General features: G+C 33.5%; 1 protein-coding gene, 1 long non-coding RNA gene and 1 other non-coding gene across 3 annotated transcripts; 1 reads left to right on the top strand and 2 right to left on the bottom strand.

Moving 5' to 3' along the window:
* Positions 1-827: 827 nt before the first annotated feature.
* On the top strand, positions 828-1,611 carry LOC146900054 (uncharacterized). Its single transcript, XR_015022325.1, has 3 exons — positions 828-959; positions 1,062-1,167; positions 1,290-1,611. It is a non-coding gene; the product is annotated as an uncharacterized LOC146900054 (long non-coding RNA).
* A 2,324-nt stretch (positions 1,612-3,935) lies between these two features.
* On the bottom strand, positions 3,936-15,216 carry LOC146900053 (DNA binding protein). The gene is made up of 14 exons (XM_085732993.1): positions 15,013-15,216; positions 13,695-13,802; positions 13,459-13,593; positions 11,816-12,391; positions 11,391-11,535; positions 10,704-11,042; positions 10,054-10,515; positions 9,040-9,800; positions 8,842-8,927; positions 8,540-8,758; positions 7,850-7,978; positions 6,901-7,272; positions 6,005-6,120; positions 3,936-4,279 (listed from the first exon to the last, which is right to left on the bottom strand). The coding sequence occupies exons 1-14, from the start codon at positions 15,154-15,156 to the stop codon at positions 4,152-4,154; spliced, it is 3,720 nt and encodes a 1,239-aa protein (XP_085589119.1). The 5' UTR covers positions 15,157-15,216; the 3' UTR covers positions 3,936-4,151.
* Positions 15,217-15,326: 110 nt separating this feature from the next.
* On the bottom strand, positions 15,327-15,398 carry TRNAD-GUC (transfer RNA aspartic acid (anticodon GUC)). The gene has a single exon. It is a non-coding gene; the product is annotated as a tRNA-Asp (tRNA).
* Between the last annotated feature and the right edge of the window lie 1,560 nt (positions 15,399-16,958).

Here is a 16,958-nt window from a genome sequence, read left to right as displayed (position 1 = left end):
TGGTTGATACTGATAAGTACCGGAAGTTGGTTCCTCAATAAAGTTGGGTCTCAGATGTTGAGAAGGCTTTAAAGTAATTTCAAGTAGTTGTATTCCTCAATTGGTTCAATGCGCGTGAGTTGAGAATCTGAATGTATATGGTTGGTTTCCGGAAGTACTATAACAACTGTAAATCTGGTGATTTAGAAAAAATCATTCAAGTGGAAGGGACTAGACTAGTTATCGGGTTGAAAGTGAAACAATATAACTTTTTATCTCTGATTTCCTTTTCTTTTACTTTATTATTTTGTTCAAGTCTACATCCAACTTTTAAAAAGTTTTTTTTTTTTTTTTTAACTCATTGTCTTTTAAAAGTAGATATTTTATATACAAAGTTTAATTAGTAGTATTTAAAAGCAACACGATGAAAACCCATTTTCTTGTGTTTTTTACTACATTTAAAAGTCACCATTCTTCTGGATTACTTGAGTTCTTATGAATGTTCATCTGCACACACAATAAAATTTATCAAAATAATGATATATTGTTCATTGAAATATATTGGTTATAATCAATTAAGGGCTAGAAACCCAATTTTCTTTAATGGTATTACCTCCGTCCCTAATTATAGGGGGCTAGAAACCCAATTTTCTTTAATGGTACAATAGATTTTCCTTTGTCTATCATGAACAGTTATGACAAAACTAAAAAGTAATGAAAGGTTAATAAAAATTAATTATATAAGATTCTTATTTGAGTGATATTAAGGGACAAACATGACACATAGGTGCATCTAAAAGATTTTGAATAATGACTTTAATTTTCTTTTTATGGCTTTCTTACAAGTGCTAAAACAATTCATTGCAACATTTAATGTTTGTTACATCTAATGGAGAATAATAAGATTGAAATTCTCAAATTTGTTTATGTTATGATCATATTTATTTTTCTATTTTTTGATGTACGTGATGTAATCGCTGGTAAGCCTTTTCTCACACCCTTTTGAAATTTATAATCTACCTTATACATTATTTATTTTATCACTTTTATAAACATTGCGATCTTCCTGTTTTACATTACAGGAGAATCTTGGTTTTGTTTACAGGACATGACTTGTCCTCATAATTTGTGTTTTCCTTCGAAAGCCGTTTGTATTAGTCTTCAATGTATATGCATCTAACTTTTACAGTTAAGTTCAAAGTTTATTTTATGTTATTTACAAGCCCATAGTTTTATTTACATTTGATAATGTTCACTCTTATGATTGCTTTAACATTTACATTACTTCGATCTTGTGATTTTCTTGATAGGTCCTAAAGCATGTTAATTGTATTATGCAAGTGTAGTCTCATTTGTTTTCTTTTAGAAGATGAAGAACAACAATGTCACACCATAATTAAAGTGCATTGAATAAAGACATACAAAGAGCAACGAGAAAACAAACTATGAATAACATAATTCATAATTTTAGAACAAACTATCGTTTGCTCCATTTTGATTTTTTCTTCTGGATCAATTTGTCTGATCTAATTTATATATAGTTTTAGAAAACTAAATAAAGTGAGGTTTGAAACATGCATGTATCGTCATTAAGTATCTTCTATCAATTTGTACGGGTAGTTTGTATGTGCACATTATTCACGTTAAAAATAGTTTATGCGTTGATTAAAAGAGAAATCCAAATTCCTACAAACATCTTCTTCTTTTTTTGTTACATCTTTAAGGTGCTTGACAAGAGTGGTCTCTTGCTTCTACGTATCTCCCGATGCAATAGAAAAATAAAATCTACGTAGTTTTTGCACAAACATCTTATATATAATGTTTAATAATTTTTCCTTTAAAGATAATTTTGGTAAGACTAGTGACTTATCATGGACATGAAGTATTTATTATTTTCCATGTGAGAAAACTTATTGATCCACACTTAAGAGAGAAATTATAGGTGTTTGAATGTTTGGCAAAATCACGTGACTTAATCGACTCCACTTGCCTAAGGATGAAGTGATATATATATATATATAGACACACACGTTTGTGTAATACTCCAAAACTTAGTCATTAGGTCACTGAATTTACAAAAGTGTATACATGTTTAATCATATATTAGACAAATGCATTGGATAACACATATACACATTAACAAATAATAACAAATATACTAAAAATACAAATTTGAGAGAATTTATTTTTACGCCCCCAAAATTTTCTTGTCACCTCTAATTTGTACAATTCCGATAAAAATGTCTCAGACGGGTAGGGAGATAACTCCCGGATGTTATATTGATAAAGGAAAAAATATATACCAGAAACAAAATGTAAATGATGGTAGTAAGCTTGACCTCCTAATTGATCAATAAAGTGAAAATTGATCCTATTTGGTGAATTGATTGAGTGCAAACGAGGAAATGAAAGTACTACCAATGTTTGGTCAAATACATATCTCTTGGATGGTTAGGGAGATAACTCCCGAATGTTATATTGACAGAGAAAAAAATATAGCAGAAACGAAATGTAAACTAAGGTATTAAGCTTTACCTCCTAATTGATTGTAATAGAGTGAAGATTGACCCTATTTGTTGGAATGTCTATGATGGAAAACCCCAAAATCGTCAAAATTCGGGAGTTATATCCCTAACCATCCATATAGGAGATACATATGTGACATAAACGCTGGTTGTACTTGCATTTTCTCTTTTGCATTCAACTTCAATCTTCTCTAAAACCTTGTGATTTTTGGGCAGTTTTGGGGCTTTTCATCACAAACATTCCAACAATTAGGGTATGTCTTCACTCTAATTTGAGGATCTTATGCAAGGCTTTTTCTTTTGGTCAAATGTCTGCGTGAACATTTGTTATATTTGCCTACATATTTCAGGTAAATAATGAGTATAAAAGACTAATAAATAAATAATATTTATAATTTACACATGTGGTAGTCTTATGTTTGATTCTCGTTGGTGCTAATTTAGGTGAGTTAAATTTTTTTTTGATACATTTAGGTGAGTTAATTTAGTTTTTTTTTTTTAAAAAAAAAAACTTTACATGCTACTAATAATAAAATAAATAACTATTCAGATTTAGAGTTAAATAAGTTTTTTTTATCTCTAAAGTATATTAAATTATAGTTATTATATCAGACATACTTAGCACGGGTGAGTGAAAATCATAGGGTTAAGACTAAAACAATGTTTTTTAAGGAAAATAATGTATGCTTCCATTGAAATTAGTGTTCCAACAGAGTTAAGATCCTTTCCATTTAAATCTTCTCCGTTTGCAGAGATAAAGACACAGAAAAATCTTGAAAATAATTAATGATGGTGAGACTCATTTAATAATATAACCCACCACTTATTTTTTGTGTCTATCTCTTTCATAATGGCAATCTCCGTTTATTTTTATAAATGAAGAGGATCTCAACTCGTTCTAACATATTCTATAACATCCCCTACAAAAATATATGATTCTATAACTATCTATTATATTAAAATTAATTACGTGTGATAGATCACAAACCCTGGCTATATACAGGAAATAAATTGAAATTATAGTTTATTTTTTTCAAGTGATGCAAAATTGAAATAGATCGAGTGATGCAAAATTGTCACGAAGGTATACAATACTCCCTCCGTTCCGTAATAGATGACTCATTTGAAAATGTGTAATTTTGGCCTAACTTACTTTGACCATATTTTTCTACTAATATACAAGGATAAATAATATCATATAAGATGCTGTTAGATTTGTCTCGATGAGTATTTTCAAAATATCAAATTTTCATAATTTTTTCTAATATATTATTCAAGATATTTAAGCTCAAATGTATGCATTGACATACGTAATAAGGTCAACTGTGTCAAGTAATATGAGACGGAGGGAGTAACATGCTTTTTCTTTTTTGAAAACGTGGACCTCTCTTTATATAATACCTAAAAATCTAAAAAATTAATAAAAAGAAATAAGCAAAATTGTCTTTTGTCATTTAACTGCGGAATGTGCGGCAAACAACAAGTAGTGGTGTTAATTGATCAATTATAGTTCTTCGTGAAGAATTAAGAAAAGATTGTATCGCTATATCTAGCATTTTCCTTTTAGACCACTATAAGTGCATTAACTATGACAATTTCTATACAAACTTAAAGGCTAGATCAACGAGAAAATAACATTATCATCGTCTACTCGTTTGAGTCCCATTCACGAAGATGTAGATAAAGCAGCAGTTGGCCTCCACCATCAACGACTCCGATAGCACTTCTCGAATTTGAATCTAAATCATCCGTAGCAAGACTTGTGGCAGTGCCATCTAAAATTAAAACATTTATTTTCAAGTTTAGAGATATCTCACAAACACAAATAACAAATAAGAGTATCAGTCAACATACCCGTATGTGGATATATGAAACTCAAAATGACACAACATCGTACTCAAAATGACACAACCATGAGGAATGACATAGGAAAAGCAGTTTAGAGACATAAATGTAACTTGTCCCAAATTATAATTGATTATACTGGTATTCCTAGTATTACTAAATTGGTATTCCTCCGATGGTTAGTGGTTCATTTGTAGCTAACAAATTCACTATCAACATGGGGTCACAAATCCATGTAATAAGGTGCCTGCCAGCTCCTTTATCCTGAGCCTTCCCTATTATTGGTTTGGGAGCTTACAAGTTGCAGCTGCCTATGGGATCTAAGCTTCATCATATTTTCCATGTCTCGTGTTTGGAGAAATTTTCAAGGGTTAGAATCTTGCTCACCTACTTTACCCCTACATTGTGAAGTGCCTATTACATCCATCTCCAGATGCTTTCCTGGATTCTCAAATTTAGGGTGGTCAAACAAAAGTTCACACCCATTGGGAAGGACTCTCTCCAGGGGATTCCTTTGGGGAGTGGGCTCCATTATGCATACATGAAACTTTGCTTTGTGCATTTGCATTTGAGAATAAACGCTCTTCTAACTGAGGAAGTGACGTTATGGTCTCTGGTCAATCAAACATGGCTGCTAAAGTAGTTCCTTTTTCTAAGGTTTATCAGCAAAGGAAAAGAAAGTATTCAAGAACCAAGTGCCAACTCGATTCTCCCCGGTGCCAATTTCGGTGTGCTAGTTTGGCTTCTTTAAAAAAAAAAAAAAAAACCAAGTGCCAACTATTATGCCTAGATAAATAATTTTGTATGTTTGGATGTTTACTGTCACCTATTTATGTGAGCAGAATCAGATGTTTCGTGAAGAATATTAACTAGTTTGCAGTAAAATAAAGGGGCAACAAATTTTTATAAGTTCAGTATTTTTACTACTGGAGATTGAAGGGTTCACTCTAAGGAGCCCAAACTTGGTTAACAATAGGACGGAAAAAAAAGTAAAAAAAATCTGGTGATCTACAAACCAGATTTTAATGTTCAAGACCCTATACTAGATTCAAAAGAATGGACTAAACTACATTGATGTGTATATATTCTCAATATAAGCACATGCTACAAAAATTTAAGATTATTTACCAACAACCTAATGTTCTTATATGTACTTTCTCACTCCATGGTTGTGTTAAGTCATCTTAATCGCTTGAGTGACTCAACTCAAAGTGAACATTTAGTTTAAGTTTCAGTATGGCCTATACTAACACAGGAAAGGAAACTGTTGCACCATAAATGTGGTCAATTTCTAAACGGACAACGTAAATGTGGAAGACATAGCATGACATCTATAAGTCTCTTGAAGGTATTGATGGATCATAACTTATGATGATTCCTAACTAATCACTGACAGTTCTAGTGCAGCAAATTAAACATATTTCCAAGTAAATACTATCAATATCCGTGTCTAATCTCATATAGACAGCTCGGTTAGTGAGCTGAGAAACACTGAAAGAGTTCTAACCAAGAGGTCTTAGATTTAAACTCTGAAAAACTAACATAACCACTACTTTACTTACAACTAACATTAAAAAAAATATAATATCATTAGTGCTTCTGCATTAGTGGTCAGTGCAATGTGACCAGTGCATAAAGTGAACATTGCAACATACCCTGAAAATGATGCAGAGTATCAAGCTTGGATCCTGTAGACAATTTCCACATATTTACCACACCGTCACTTGTGCTGGTGATTCCATAACCACCTGAGACACCAACAGTAGTTGTCCTGCATAGTGTTCATACAGTTGAAAACTGTCAATAAATGATAAATCTGTGGTGTAGAATAGGCAAATAGCACAGCAGCTTTTAAATAGTGCAAAAAAGATATATCATCAGCAGTTCTTGAATGTACTTTGCTATAGTTATATAACTCAAACAATATGAAGTATGAACTGATGGCTGATAAATTTTGTCTTTAAGATCCTCATAACTATGATGAAGGAAAGCCTTGGCGGAATTATAATAGAACATTATGGCGTAATTTGATCCATGTAGCCGACCCCACTTAGTGGGTTAAGGCTTGGTTGTTGTTGTTGGAGCCTTGGCGGAATAGTTTTAGTATTGTCATATCATATAACTATGAGATCACAGGTTCAATTTGTGAAATCAAACTCTTGAAGATTCAAGGTATAGCTGCCTAATAGACCCATAATAGGTCAGACCTGTCCGTAGACCCCGCTGTGCCTAGAGCACATACCAGGTTGCCTTTTATTTTCACCCTCATAAATGATAAGCAGTAAAGTTCTTCAGCTGCTGCCCCATAAATGAATGTCAGGCTATTGTTTAAGGACAGGAGATCCTGAGACTTGAACGCTGATTTAAAATTCAGTTTAAGCTGTTTTTAATTCACTTTCCATCTTAACATTGAAAAACAAAAAAAAATTCTGAAAAATCGATTGGGAAAATTACTTCCCTCTACTTCATAAGCAGTAAAAGAATAAAGACGTTGACAGAATCAAACAACATATGACAGACTATATTCAACTCAGGAAACATCATATGGCACCTAGGATCCAAGGGACTTCCAAAAATTATGTTATTTTTCACCAACAGCGCAAGCCTCCAACTTCTAGTTGCAAGTACATCATGGTGACTTGAAGATGAAACATGATTCTGGCAACAATCAACATCCGAGGGAGTCGAGACAAGAAACCACATAGCAACATCATCAGTTGGTAGTAGATACACACAGGTCTCTCTTTTCTCTGAGTGCCACAAATTGGTTGCTTCTAAAAGTTTTTCAGCCTTCTCCTCAACACTAGCATAGCTCAATCCTAAGCCTTTTGTTTGCAAATGCAACAAGCTTATTGGAAAGAACTCATTAATTAGATATTCTGAAGCAGAGAAGCTTGAAACACAATTGAGCTTCGTAATATCCCTGAGGAAAACGTTGAAAATGATGTTAATGAGATATTGTTATAAGTGAATGGCCAAATTAAAAGTTAGTTACACTTTTCTTATTACTTCTCCTTTCTTCTTATTTTTAACAACTGTTGGGCTAGGTTAGAGGTTTTTTGGAATAAGAAATTTGAAGAGAAGTTGAAATAAGGGCATGAAAATATGGCATCAAAGCCAGCAGTGACATATTCCCTGAATTCTGAAACAGATAAAGCTCAAACTAGGAACCTCAGTCTGTTCCAGATTTACAGAAGGAAAACAGGGTTATGTGCAGAAAAAGTAAATAGGCATATACCGATGAGCCTGTGACTATATAAAATAGATTTTAAGACAAAATGCAAGCAAATTAATGTAACAAATGTGATAAAAAGAAAATACATCTCATAAAAATGTAATATGGGTGTGTGAGAAAACCCCTAACTTTGCTCCTGTGTAATATCGCAAAAACATTCCTAAATAAGATTATAAACCAGCTGTTATCAAATTTAATGTTTAAAATAACTAGAATGGTGCTGATATAACAGGACATCCCTTCAAGGTAATTAAAGACAACATACCACAAACTAAAGTCCCCATAAATGTTTCGGCTTACAACCAAATGAGCACAGTTTGGAATCTTCTTCAATTCCACAATGCCAGGGGACATGGAACCATCAGGCGGAATGATGGAGTACTCTATCTTTTCACTGCAAAAATGTTAATAAAGGGGGGTGAAGAAGATAAGTTGTACAACCACAACCACAACCAATAAATATAAATATTTAATAAAACTAGCAGAAAATAAATTATAAACATTTAAAGTAAATAATACATTTTTTTTAGTGACCAACAACTGAAATAAATGTTACAGTTACAATGGTCTAAGTCTAACTCATCAATTATGTCAACCTTTGCTCTTCAAAAGTAGTTTGTAAAACAAAGACAGAATCCAAGCTCTTATACTGTCAGAAAATTGAAATCAATGAAATTTAGGAACCTTTTAACCAAGAAACAATTGGTGATAATATTCGAGTAACAGTTTCCTGAATACTCTAAAGATTTGCTATAAAAAGCACAAGCACTTCATGATCATATAACCATGGTCTCTATTATAAAAGCTAACACATAAGAAACCAATGTGTAACAATCGCATTCACTGCAAATTAAAAACTTTAAAAGACATGATTCTTAAAAGGACATAAGTTTTTATTTTTTTTATTTTTGTATTTAAGGAGAAAGAAAAATCAAAGAGAATGCATTAAAATCACCTCCATGTTGAATTCATGACCCACACTTGTAGTCTTCCACTCTCTCCAACAGAAACAAGTCGGTTAGGTTCACAAACCAATATACAATGTAAATCTTCAACAGCTTCCAGTGTTGCCATAACTGATGCATAACCACTTTCTACATGAACAATCTTCAACGCATTCTTCTCGGAGCAGACTGATGTGCATGTTGAGCAACAGCAATCAGTTTTTCCTTCCCTGGTATTAAACGATATCTAGTTACTCTATTTACAGTGTTTAAATTTATTACATATCAATTCAAAACTGTAGAAACAGTTAACCTGCAATTGGGGGTTTTAATGCTTCCTATTAAGACAATATAGCGTCCATCAGGAGTCAACTCCACCCAAGTTCTTTCCAACATATTCTAGCAAACAATATGATTTATTTTGACTGTAAGCATTTATGTAGCCAGAAGTTTGGGTAAAATGTAAATAAGGAAATAAGGGTTTCAAAACAGAAAAAGAAAAGCAGCTTACTTCTCTCATGAAGTTATATTTTGGATCTGGCAACATTATCGGGGTGTGAGCCATGACAGAGGGGCAACCAAAATTCGGTTCCTTGATAGCTACCTTATAGGTAAACAGGGTTCTGTGCTGTTCCGTCAGAAGGCCACATAAAACACAAATGTGGATTTCATCCTCTCTTGTTCTTAGAAGTAACGATGAAACAGGCATTGGGTGCATGTAGCTCCCCACAAACTTTACATTGCTGTTCAGATTATTCTTGAGTTCCTGGTTTCTTTGGACCATTGGTTCTGAGAATAACTGAGCCTCCTTGTCACCAGAGCACTTATTTTCACAGGAAGATGGGTTTGGATTATGAGACGAAGAGTTTAGTTCCACTAGGTTGCTTTGTACATCTGGAACTTCACTATGAGCTTGAGATATTCCTGATATTAAACCTGCAGAATCATCTGGTTCACATAGTTTATCATTTTTTGTTTCAATGGTTTTTGAGGGGGGAACACTGTCTTCGGCAGTACGCATTTGAGAAGTAACTAGTTTAATCTTGTCACATTCTGTACTCTCCACAGCAGAACAATTTTCTTGGATGCTAACAGAATTTCGCCTCTTTCTTCTGGTGTATACAAAATTTGGTGACTGAGAAGAAGACGTCGTCATTATTTTAGTCTTGCTTGTTTTACCAACAGCTTCATCTTGTGTTTTTTCTGGAAGGGTTTCCATGCTTTTTAAATGACAAATCTTTGATTTAACCCCTGAGAATGCATTACTAATACCTGCGTTGTTTTAAAATTGTAAGAAATGGTGATGTCTGGATCAAACACAACAATAATTTAATGAAACCTTAGTCTCAGATCATGAAGTTTCATTCTTGACCAAACAGCAAAATAAGCTAATAATTTGCAACAAGCATCTCGGTTCAAAACAGACAGAAGAACTATACTATGATATACATTTTATCCCTTCTGATCATGACTATCTGAATTTAAGAACTTTTATTTTTTATGCCAAATATCATGAACACATTACCTTCAGTAAAATCCTGGGCAGCTGACAGGTCATTTTTCCCTGAATTGAAACTATCATGCGCCAGAGGCATGTCATCCAGAACAGAATCAGGAATGCATACATCAGGAGGAGACATGTCGTCCAGAACAGAATCAGGAACACATACATCATAATCAGGAGGCCTGTTTTTAAAGTCTACCTCTGAAGCACAGCATGTGGACGGTCCATTTGGCAAATCACCAGGATGATGTTCTTGACTTTTCGGACAACACATTTCCATACTCAAACTAGACCTACCAACTTCCGCAATATCAAAAGATAAAAATTCTGAGTTTTTGAGATCCTCAAATTGAGTATACTCAAAACTATCAGGAACAATAGACTTCATATGGTCAGTATTAGAAGAATTTGAATGTGGGTCAGTATTTGGCTTGTGTATCTTTTCACCTTGTTCCCCATATGCATCCGCTGTTACCATTTTATCTGCCGTATAATCACATGGTTTTACAAAGCACATGAATACATAAACACAGAACACATAAATGCAACAAAAAGAATATTTAAAAGACACGGTACACCAAAAACCCTTGTGGCGCTATGTATTAATCTATGCCAGACATTGAGAAAAAATAATGAGGAAAAATTAAAATAGCACGGATAGGTATAATTACCACGTGATGGTACATCCAAAACACATCCAACTTCATTTTGTTCTTCCTTGGAATTTGTTGCCATAGAAGGCAATATATCTGAAGGGTTAAGAGTTAACTTCTCATCTGTTGAGACATTCCTCAGTAAGGGAACTGCTTGTGGTAGCAGAAGTGACATCATTGACTTTGCCACATCCTGGCCAGCTGAATTGAAATGATTTTTCTCAGAGCTTGGATTTGAATCAGATCTAAGCACTTCCTCATGTTTTGAATTTAACAAATCTTCAGAGGTGACCTCACATGCTGGTTTACTGTCAGTATTCTTAACCAGATTACTTGGTGCAGAATCAGATATATTTTCTGCAGTGCACTAGAGTAAGTGATCTAGAATCAACAGGAAATGTAGAACAGAGAAATATGAGAGATAAACTAAATGAATAGAGAATCCTAAGCATACTGATAGTTTTGCATAGTTTTTAACAAAACAATGTGTTAAATGAAAGTACATTAGAAATGCGGAAGACATAAGCATGATAAATCCCAAAATTGTAAATTACACTACTCTATCAAATATTACCAAAGGCATGAGCATTATAAACAACTAGAATATCTATAAGTATGTCAAACCAAAAGGTAAATCTTTCAATTCATCAATATATGAGTAGGAGGATGCACCGTACAAGCACAAAGTGACAAAGATATAAGTACCTTGTAAATCTACCGAATCAGGAGCGCAAAGATCAATGCCAATACAACCCTGAGACTCTTTAGAACGTGACTGCATCACTATGTCATCTTCTGCAGTCACCGACAAATTTGACATTTTCATCTCCACATCATGTGACCTATGAAGCTGCAAGAAGTTAAAAGAGTTTTTCCTCTATAACAAAGTGGACCATAATTTTGATTGAATCACAAATTTCTGCAAAATTGCAATTAATATATCTCGAGAAACGGGATAATAAATAAAACATTTCAAAGATTTGTGTCCATTTCCCTCTAGTTTTATCAAAATTATCACAATTTTGGAAAGAACGGGTTTCCATTCTATTAACATCCAATAGACTATACTTTATGAACCAGCATGTTTCCAATGAACAATATTCGGTAGAATATTAGATGGACATGCTTACAAGTTTTTCTGTAGACAAGTTTTCAGTTCTTTCTGTAGTTTTTTGATTTGCAGAGTCAATAAACCCTGTCTGACTCTCTGAAGGTACAGCTCCCCCTTTTTTATGCTCGGAGATGTCAATAGGATTCAATAGGAGCCCATTTTGGGATGAAATGCAATTCGTTATTTTACCAACAGATGACATTATTGGTAGCGAAGCTGATACATCTATTTGATTATAAGTGGCATCCTTGTCTTCTGAACCATTGTTGCTTGTAGTACTCCCTTGACCAACTGTTGTCTCATTCTTTGCATCTGAAGCTTTATTGCATGCAAGTTCTAGAGATTGAGGTCTAGATCTGGCATTTGACTCTTTATTTTTAAGTTCACATCTAGTTCTCTTCCTTGTAACACCCGGTCTTTTCAGGGGAAGTGATTCAGAACTGGTGCCTACATTAGGGTGGCAATCATCATGCTGTGTTTTAGAAACTTCATTACAGAAGTTGGAGGATACTAAGCTCCGCTCTACTATTCCATTTATATCTGACACTAGTTCACGAAGCAACCTCTGAATAAACTGGTTTTTGAACCCAAAAAGCTGGATGCAATGAAAAAACAATGAAAATAACATTAAGTACAGTAAAAAAACCCATGAAAGTGATATAAGATAAACAAATGATAAATAATTTTGGAACAATAATGAAGAGAGAAGAAAAAGGAGGATTATGAGATTAATCATCATATAAACAGAAACTTTTGCAAAATGTGTGTAGCTAGACAGAAACATCAAATGGTCGGACATGCATTAACTGTTTGAGAATTTACATTTTACTGAAGAGCGTAAAAAAGGGCTACAAAAGAAAGAACTACAAAATAGCTAACTAGACCGTAAGTACAATAACACTTTCCAAGCCCGCTGCATATCTTCTTGCGGGACTAGTTAACGAAACAATGAAAAGAGCGCCATAGAAAAGTCAGTAAGGCTATTTTATCACTAACAATTGTTTTCAGCATAAATCACAAAGTTTGAAGAAATATAAATACGAGGACGGAACTTCAAAGAAAAATGGTGAATCTTGCATATTGGACTGTTCAATTAAAAGGAAAAAGCATTCTGTTTTGGTGCTTTGATTTAATCAGCGATTAATACCACGACAAACAGGAAACGTGTTTCTTAAACTTGCTAGCAGTTTTGACAGAGTAGTTACACAAGAAAATAGATATTAATAACATAGAAGAAAATGTCATGCCACATAGTTCTGATATCTAGAGTCTAGGAAAAGAGCAATTGACATACGTGTATATCAATAAGTAATACAGTAATACACGTCCTCCTTCTTTCAATAGTTACTTGGTACAACAAGACTTATTTGTTTCAATATGCCACTACAATTGCTGATGTCATATAAGAGTGTCATGATAGAGAGGTGTTTCTTTTATCATGTTAACATGATATTCAAATATCTTGTAAAAAAAATCAATTATAACCATGAATAATAATTAAAGCACAGCCACAATTAGGTTAGATGTGTTCAAATAAGCTTGAAAATAGATAAGGCTGTGGTTTATTTGGAATGATTTCTGGAAATTTTGATAAACTTTTCCTCCAAGCTGTGGTTTATCTGGTACATTAAAAATAGAATTATCAATGTCACTGATTTCTACCTCCAAGCCATACATCTTAGATGAAAGTCTCTTCCCATGCCAAATCTTCATGCGGTTGTAACCTTTCTTCTGAAATTCCTCCCACGCAGAGTCTGGAGTTTTCCCAGAAGCTGAATTCCCATCATCGGAAGAAATCTGTAGAAACAGTATGTAACTTAAATTGTTAAAAAAAGTTGAAACATTTAGAATATGGAATAACTCAAAACATTAAAGCACAAAGAATCATGAATACAAACCAAAAATTTAGGCCCATTATCGCCTTCAAGTATTTCCATCTTATAAGTAGTACCATTATGAGCTCTAACAGCCTGGTAGCCAACTGGATATGGGTATCGATCTTTTCCCTACAAAGTATTCGGTGTAAAAATGCAATCAGTCAGAAAAGGAAAACAAATCTGTACATGGTGGTATGCAGAAATTCCTCCAAGATAAACCCTGTTCTAACATGCATCTCACTTCTTTATATTTTCCTACGAAAACATCACATAAGCTTCAATACTTCCTTTTTTTTCTTCTGAGAAACTCAGTATCCAGAAATCACATACTATTGCAACTAAATCATGTTAATCTAGCTGAACACATTTAAAGAAGATAAAGCTCTCCTAGTACCTATCTTTTCTATTCACTCAAATCCAGCATCCTTCCCTTCATAAGGAAAATCAAACTTCTTACGACTTGGATGAACAAATAAGCATTCATACTAAAGTTCTGATATTTTGTTAATTATATTTCCAAGAATTAAACCTAGGACCGACCATGTGCTTAAGAGACTACCCTTCGACCCTATTAAGTCAAATGCCAAAGGCAGGACTCATGCCAACAATATCTTTCTCATACGCATTGATCCAAGAATTATACCTAGGACCGACCACGTGCTTAAGAGATCCGATCCCCTTGTACTTGCACAAATACATGTCAGTACACCGCCAGTTCCTTTCATATTCATAAAATCCCTACTTCAAACAACACAAGGATCCTTGCTGTGCAAAAGTCATAGTTCATCACTCAATGACCTCTACAATTCTATTAACATTTGGATCAAAATATCATCATTTCACTTTTGAACATCTTAAATAGCATCCTACACTCTGAAGCACCGACACTTCTGATGGAAGGCGTGTTTGGTGTTCGATTCAGACACATGTGATTATATTAAACCTATGTCATTTTCTAAAAATTATTATCAGTGTCGAAGTGTCAGTGTCATATATGTGCTTCGTAGATCCTACATCACTCATTCTCTCAACTTTCAATCTAAACAGTGTTCTCAAAATCATATCTGTCATACACACACGCACCTTGTACTACAGTTGCCACTTCCCAGCTAAATTCTAAGATGTTTGTACATAGTGCATAATAAGATTAAACACGAAACAAGATATCTTCAGTTAAATTGCAAAATCAAACACGAAACAAGATACTGTATTATAAAGCAAATTGAACACATCGGAATGAAAATAGATCGAAAAACATTGCGATTCAATAGCAATTGCAGATTGAAAAACGAAGGAAGAGAAATCGGAAAGGTAGAGATTGGGGGAAAAAGTAACAAACCCTAGAACTGCTCCAATACTTCTTGTCCCAAGGTCCGTTGTAGAGTGAACCGATTGAAATTACTTCGAGATTATCGGCGTTTTCCGGTGCTGCCGCATTTGGAGATGGCGCGGCGGGTTTTGCAGCGGTTCTAGTTCTCACCATGAGAGAGAGAGAGAGAGAGAGAGAGAGAGAGAGAGAATGTGAAATAGATGGCGGGAAAATGGTTTTACAACAAAACAACAGTATATATAGCTCCCTCCATCTACTTTTTCATTTCGCGAATGAAGAAAATTGCAAAATCTAAAAAAATCTAAAAAAACAAAACAAAAATTCGCCGTTGCCGGGGATCGAACCCGGGTCACCCGCGTGACAGGCGGGAATACTTACCACTATACTACAACGACTCAGATGCTTATCATTTCAAATGGTTAATATTTACCTATTTAAATATTTGATGTGTTCTTGAAAATTATAAATACACGTTTTAAAGAATAATTCATCAGCTAAATTTTAAAATAAATTATTACAGATTTGTGTGCTCTTTATCATGTAATGATTGAAAACAAATTTTGAGATTTTAATTTTTTATTTTATTTTCAATCAATGGTAGACACATCTCGTGAAGTAGGGTTGAATGCTCTTTTAATAACTTGGTCAACCAATTCATTCTTGTCCTCCCAAAACTTCAAATTCTGTTTCTTCTAAATGCTCCAAGTTGTCATGGAGAAATTTATCATATTGGATTGCTCTAACTTATGCAATAACCGAGTGTAAATATCAGCAAATCCTTCCCCATTTAGCATAAGTCGTTCTATCTTATCCCGTAAATTAACTTTCCTCCTACTTGCAACACTATCACGGCAATTAATTGATAGATGTCAATTATATTCGGTAGACATTTAACACACTACAAAATTTCTATGATAGACTTTACTCGTCAACATTTGTCTATTGGTCAATCAATCTCTACTAACACGTCACATATAAAATGATTTACCTTAGGATGAATAGGTAGTGCTATAATCTATTCCAATCACCCTTTATTTCCAGTCATCTAGGTTGTTTAGCACATCCACACATGCCCTATAAGCAATATTAACCAAGTATAAGCCTTTTTTGTCAAACCACCAAATAATTTCATATTTTCCACAAAGATATGTAAACAAAAGTGGTAGTTGAAAGGTTAATGTATGTGGTTAAGAAGTACTTCCTCCACATACATAAACTTTTCAACTTATCTATTTATTTATATTTTACTCCGAACGGGGTAGTATTTTCAAAATTTCATTCAGATCCAATATGACGAATAATATTTGTTGTTGTACTTTTAGTTATTTGTTATAATATTTAATGATACATAATCTTTTCTAGACATTGGAATTTGACTTCGGATCATGTATTTCAATGTCATTTCATATGTTTTATTTTTTTATTAACTTTTTCTTTCTTCAGAGTCTGACGATTACCAAAACTATGTCTATCTAATGGTGTCGAGTATATGGTGTCGGATTAAGTCTGGCCAAAATATTTGAGATGCAGGAATCAGATTGGTTTTGTACAAGAGAAAGATAATGTTAGGTAAATAAGATTTAGTTTTGACATCTTTCACTATTCTTTAGCATAGTTAATCTTTCTTTTCGTAAGAGAAATAATATTTGCACAATCATTTTATGAAATTTTTTAACAACTGTATTTCATACTAACATCATGTGCTTACTTTTTTCATTTTTCTTTCTATTGTTGTTGATCAATAGAAAGAGAGAAAAAGAAGGTTGTCACAAAAGTTGTTACCAAATGATTGTAAATATATTATTACACTTTTCATAAATATATTCTAACTCAAAGTTGAGATTTAGAACTTGTGTCTCCAAAATTTTACATCAAATCTATAATTTAATACTTTTATCCAACCGTAATTTATCAATCAACATGTTGATTCGAGTAGTAAGGGATTCAGGCATCTA

The sequence above is a fragment of the Medicago sativa genome, chromosome 8, assembly GCF_051527215.1.
Source record: "Medicago sativa cultivar Bolivia chromosome 8, Bolivia_mono, whole genome shotgun sequence".
NCBI classification, from domain to species: Eukaryota; Viridiplantae; Streptophyta; class Magnoliopsida; order Fabales; family Fabaceae; genus Medicago; species Medicago sativa.
This window is presented reverse-complemented; position numbering and strand designations above follow the sequence as displayed.

Bases quoted from the DNA above. Each gene is read 5' to 3' on its own strand.
- LOC146900053 (XM_085732993.1), bottom strand. From the start codon at position 15,156: ATGGTGAGAACTAGAACCGCTGCAAAACCCGCCGCGCCATCTCCAAAT. The intron at 13,594-13,694 runs GTTTGTATTCAT...CTGTTTCTACAG, and splicing joins ATAATGGGCCTAAATTTTTG to ATTTCTTCCGATGATGGGAA. The intron at 8,928-9,039 runs GTAAGCTGCTTT...ATTGTTTGCTAG, and splicing joins AATATAACTTCATGAGAGAA to AATATGTTGGAAAGAACTTG.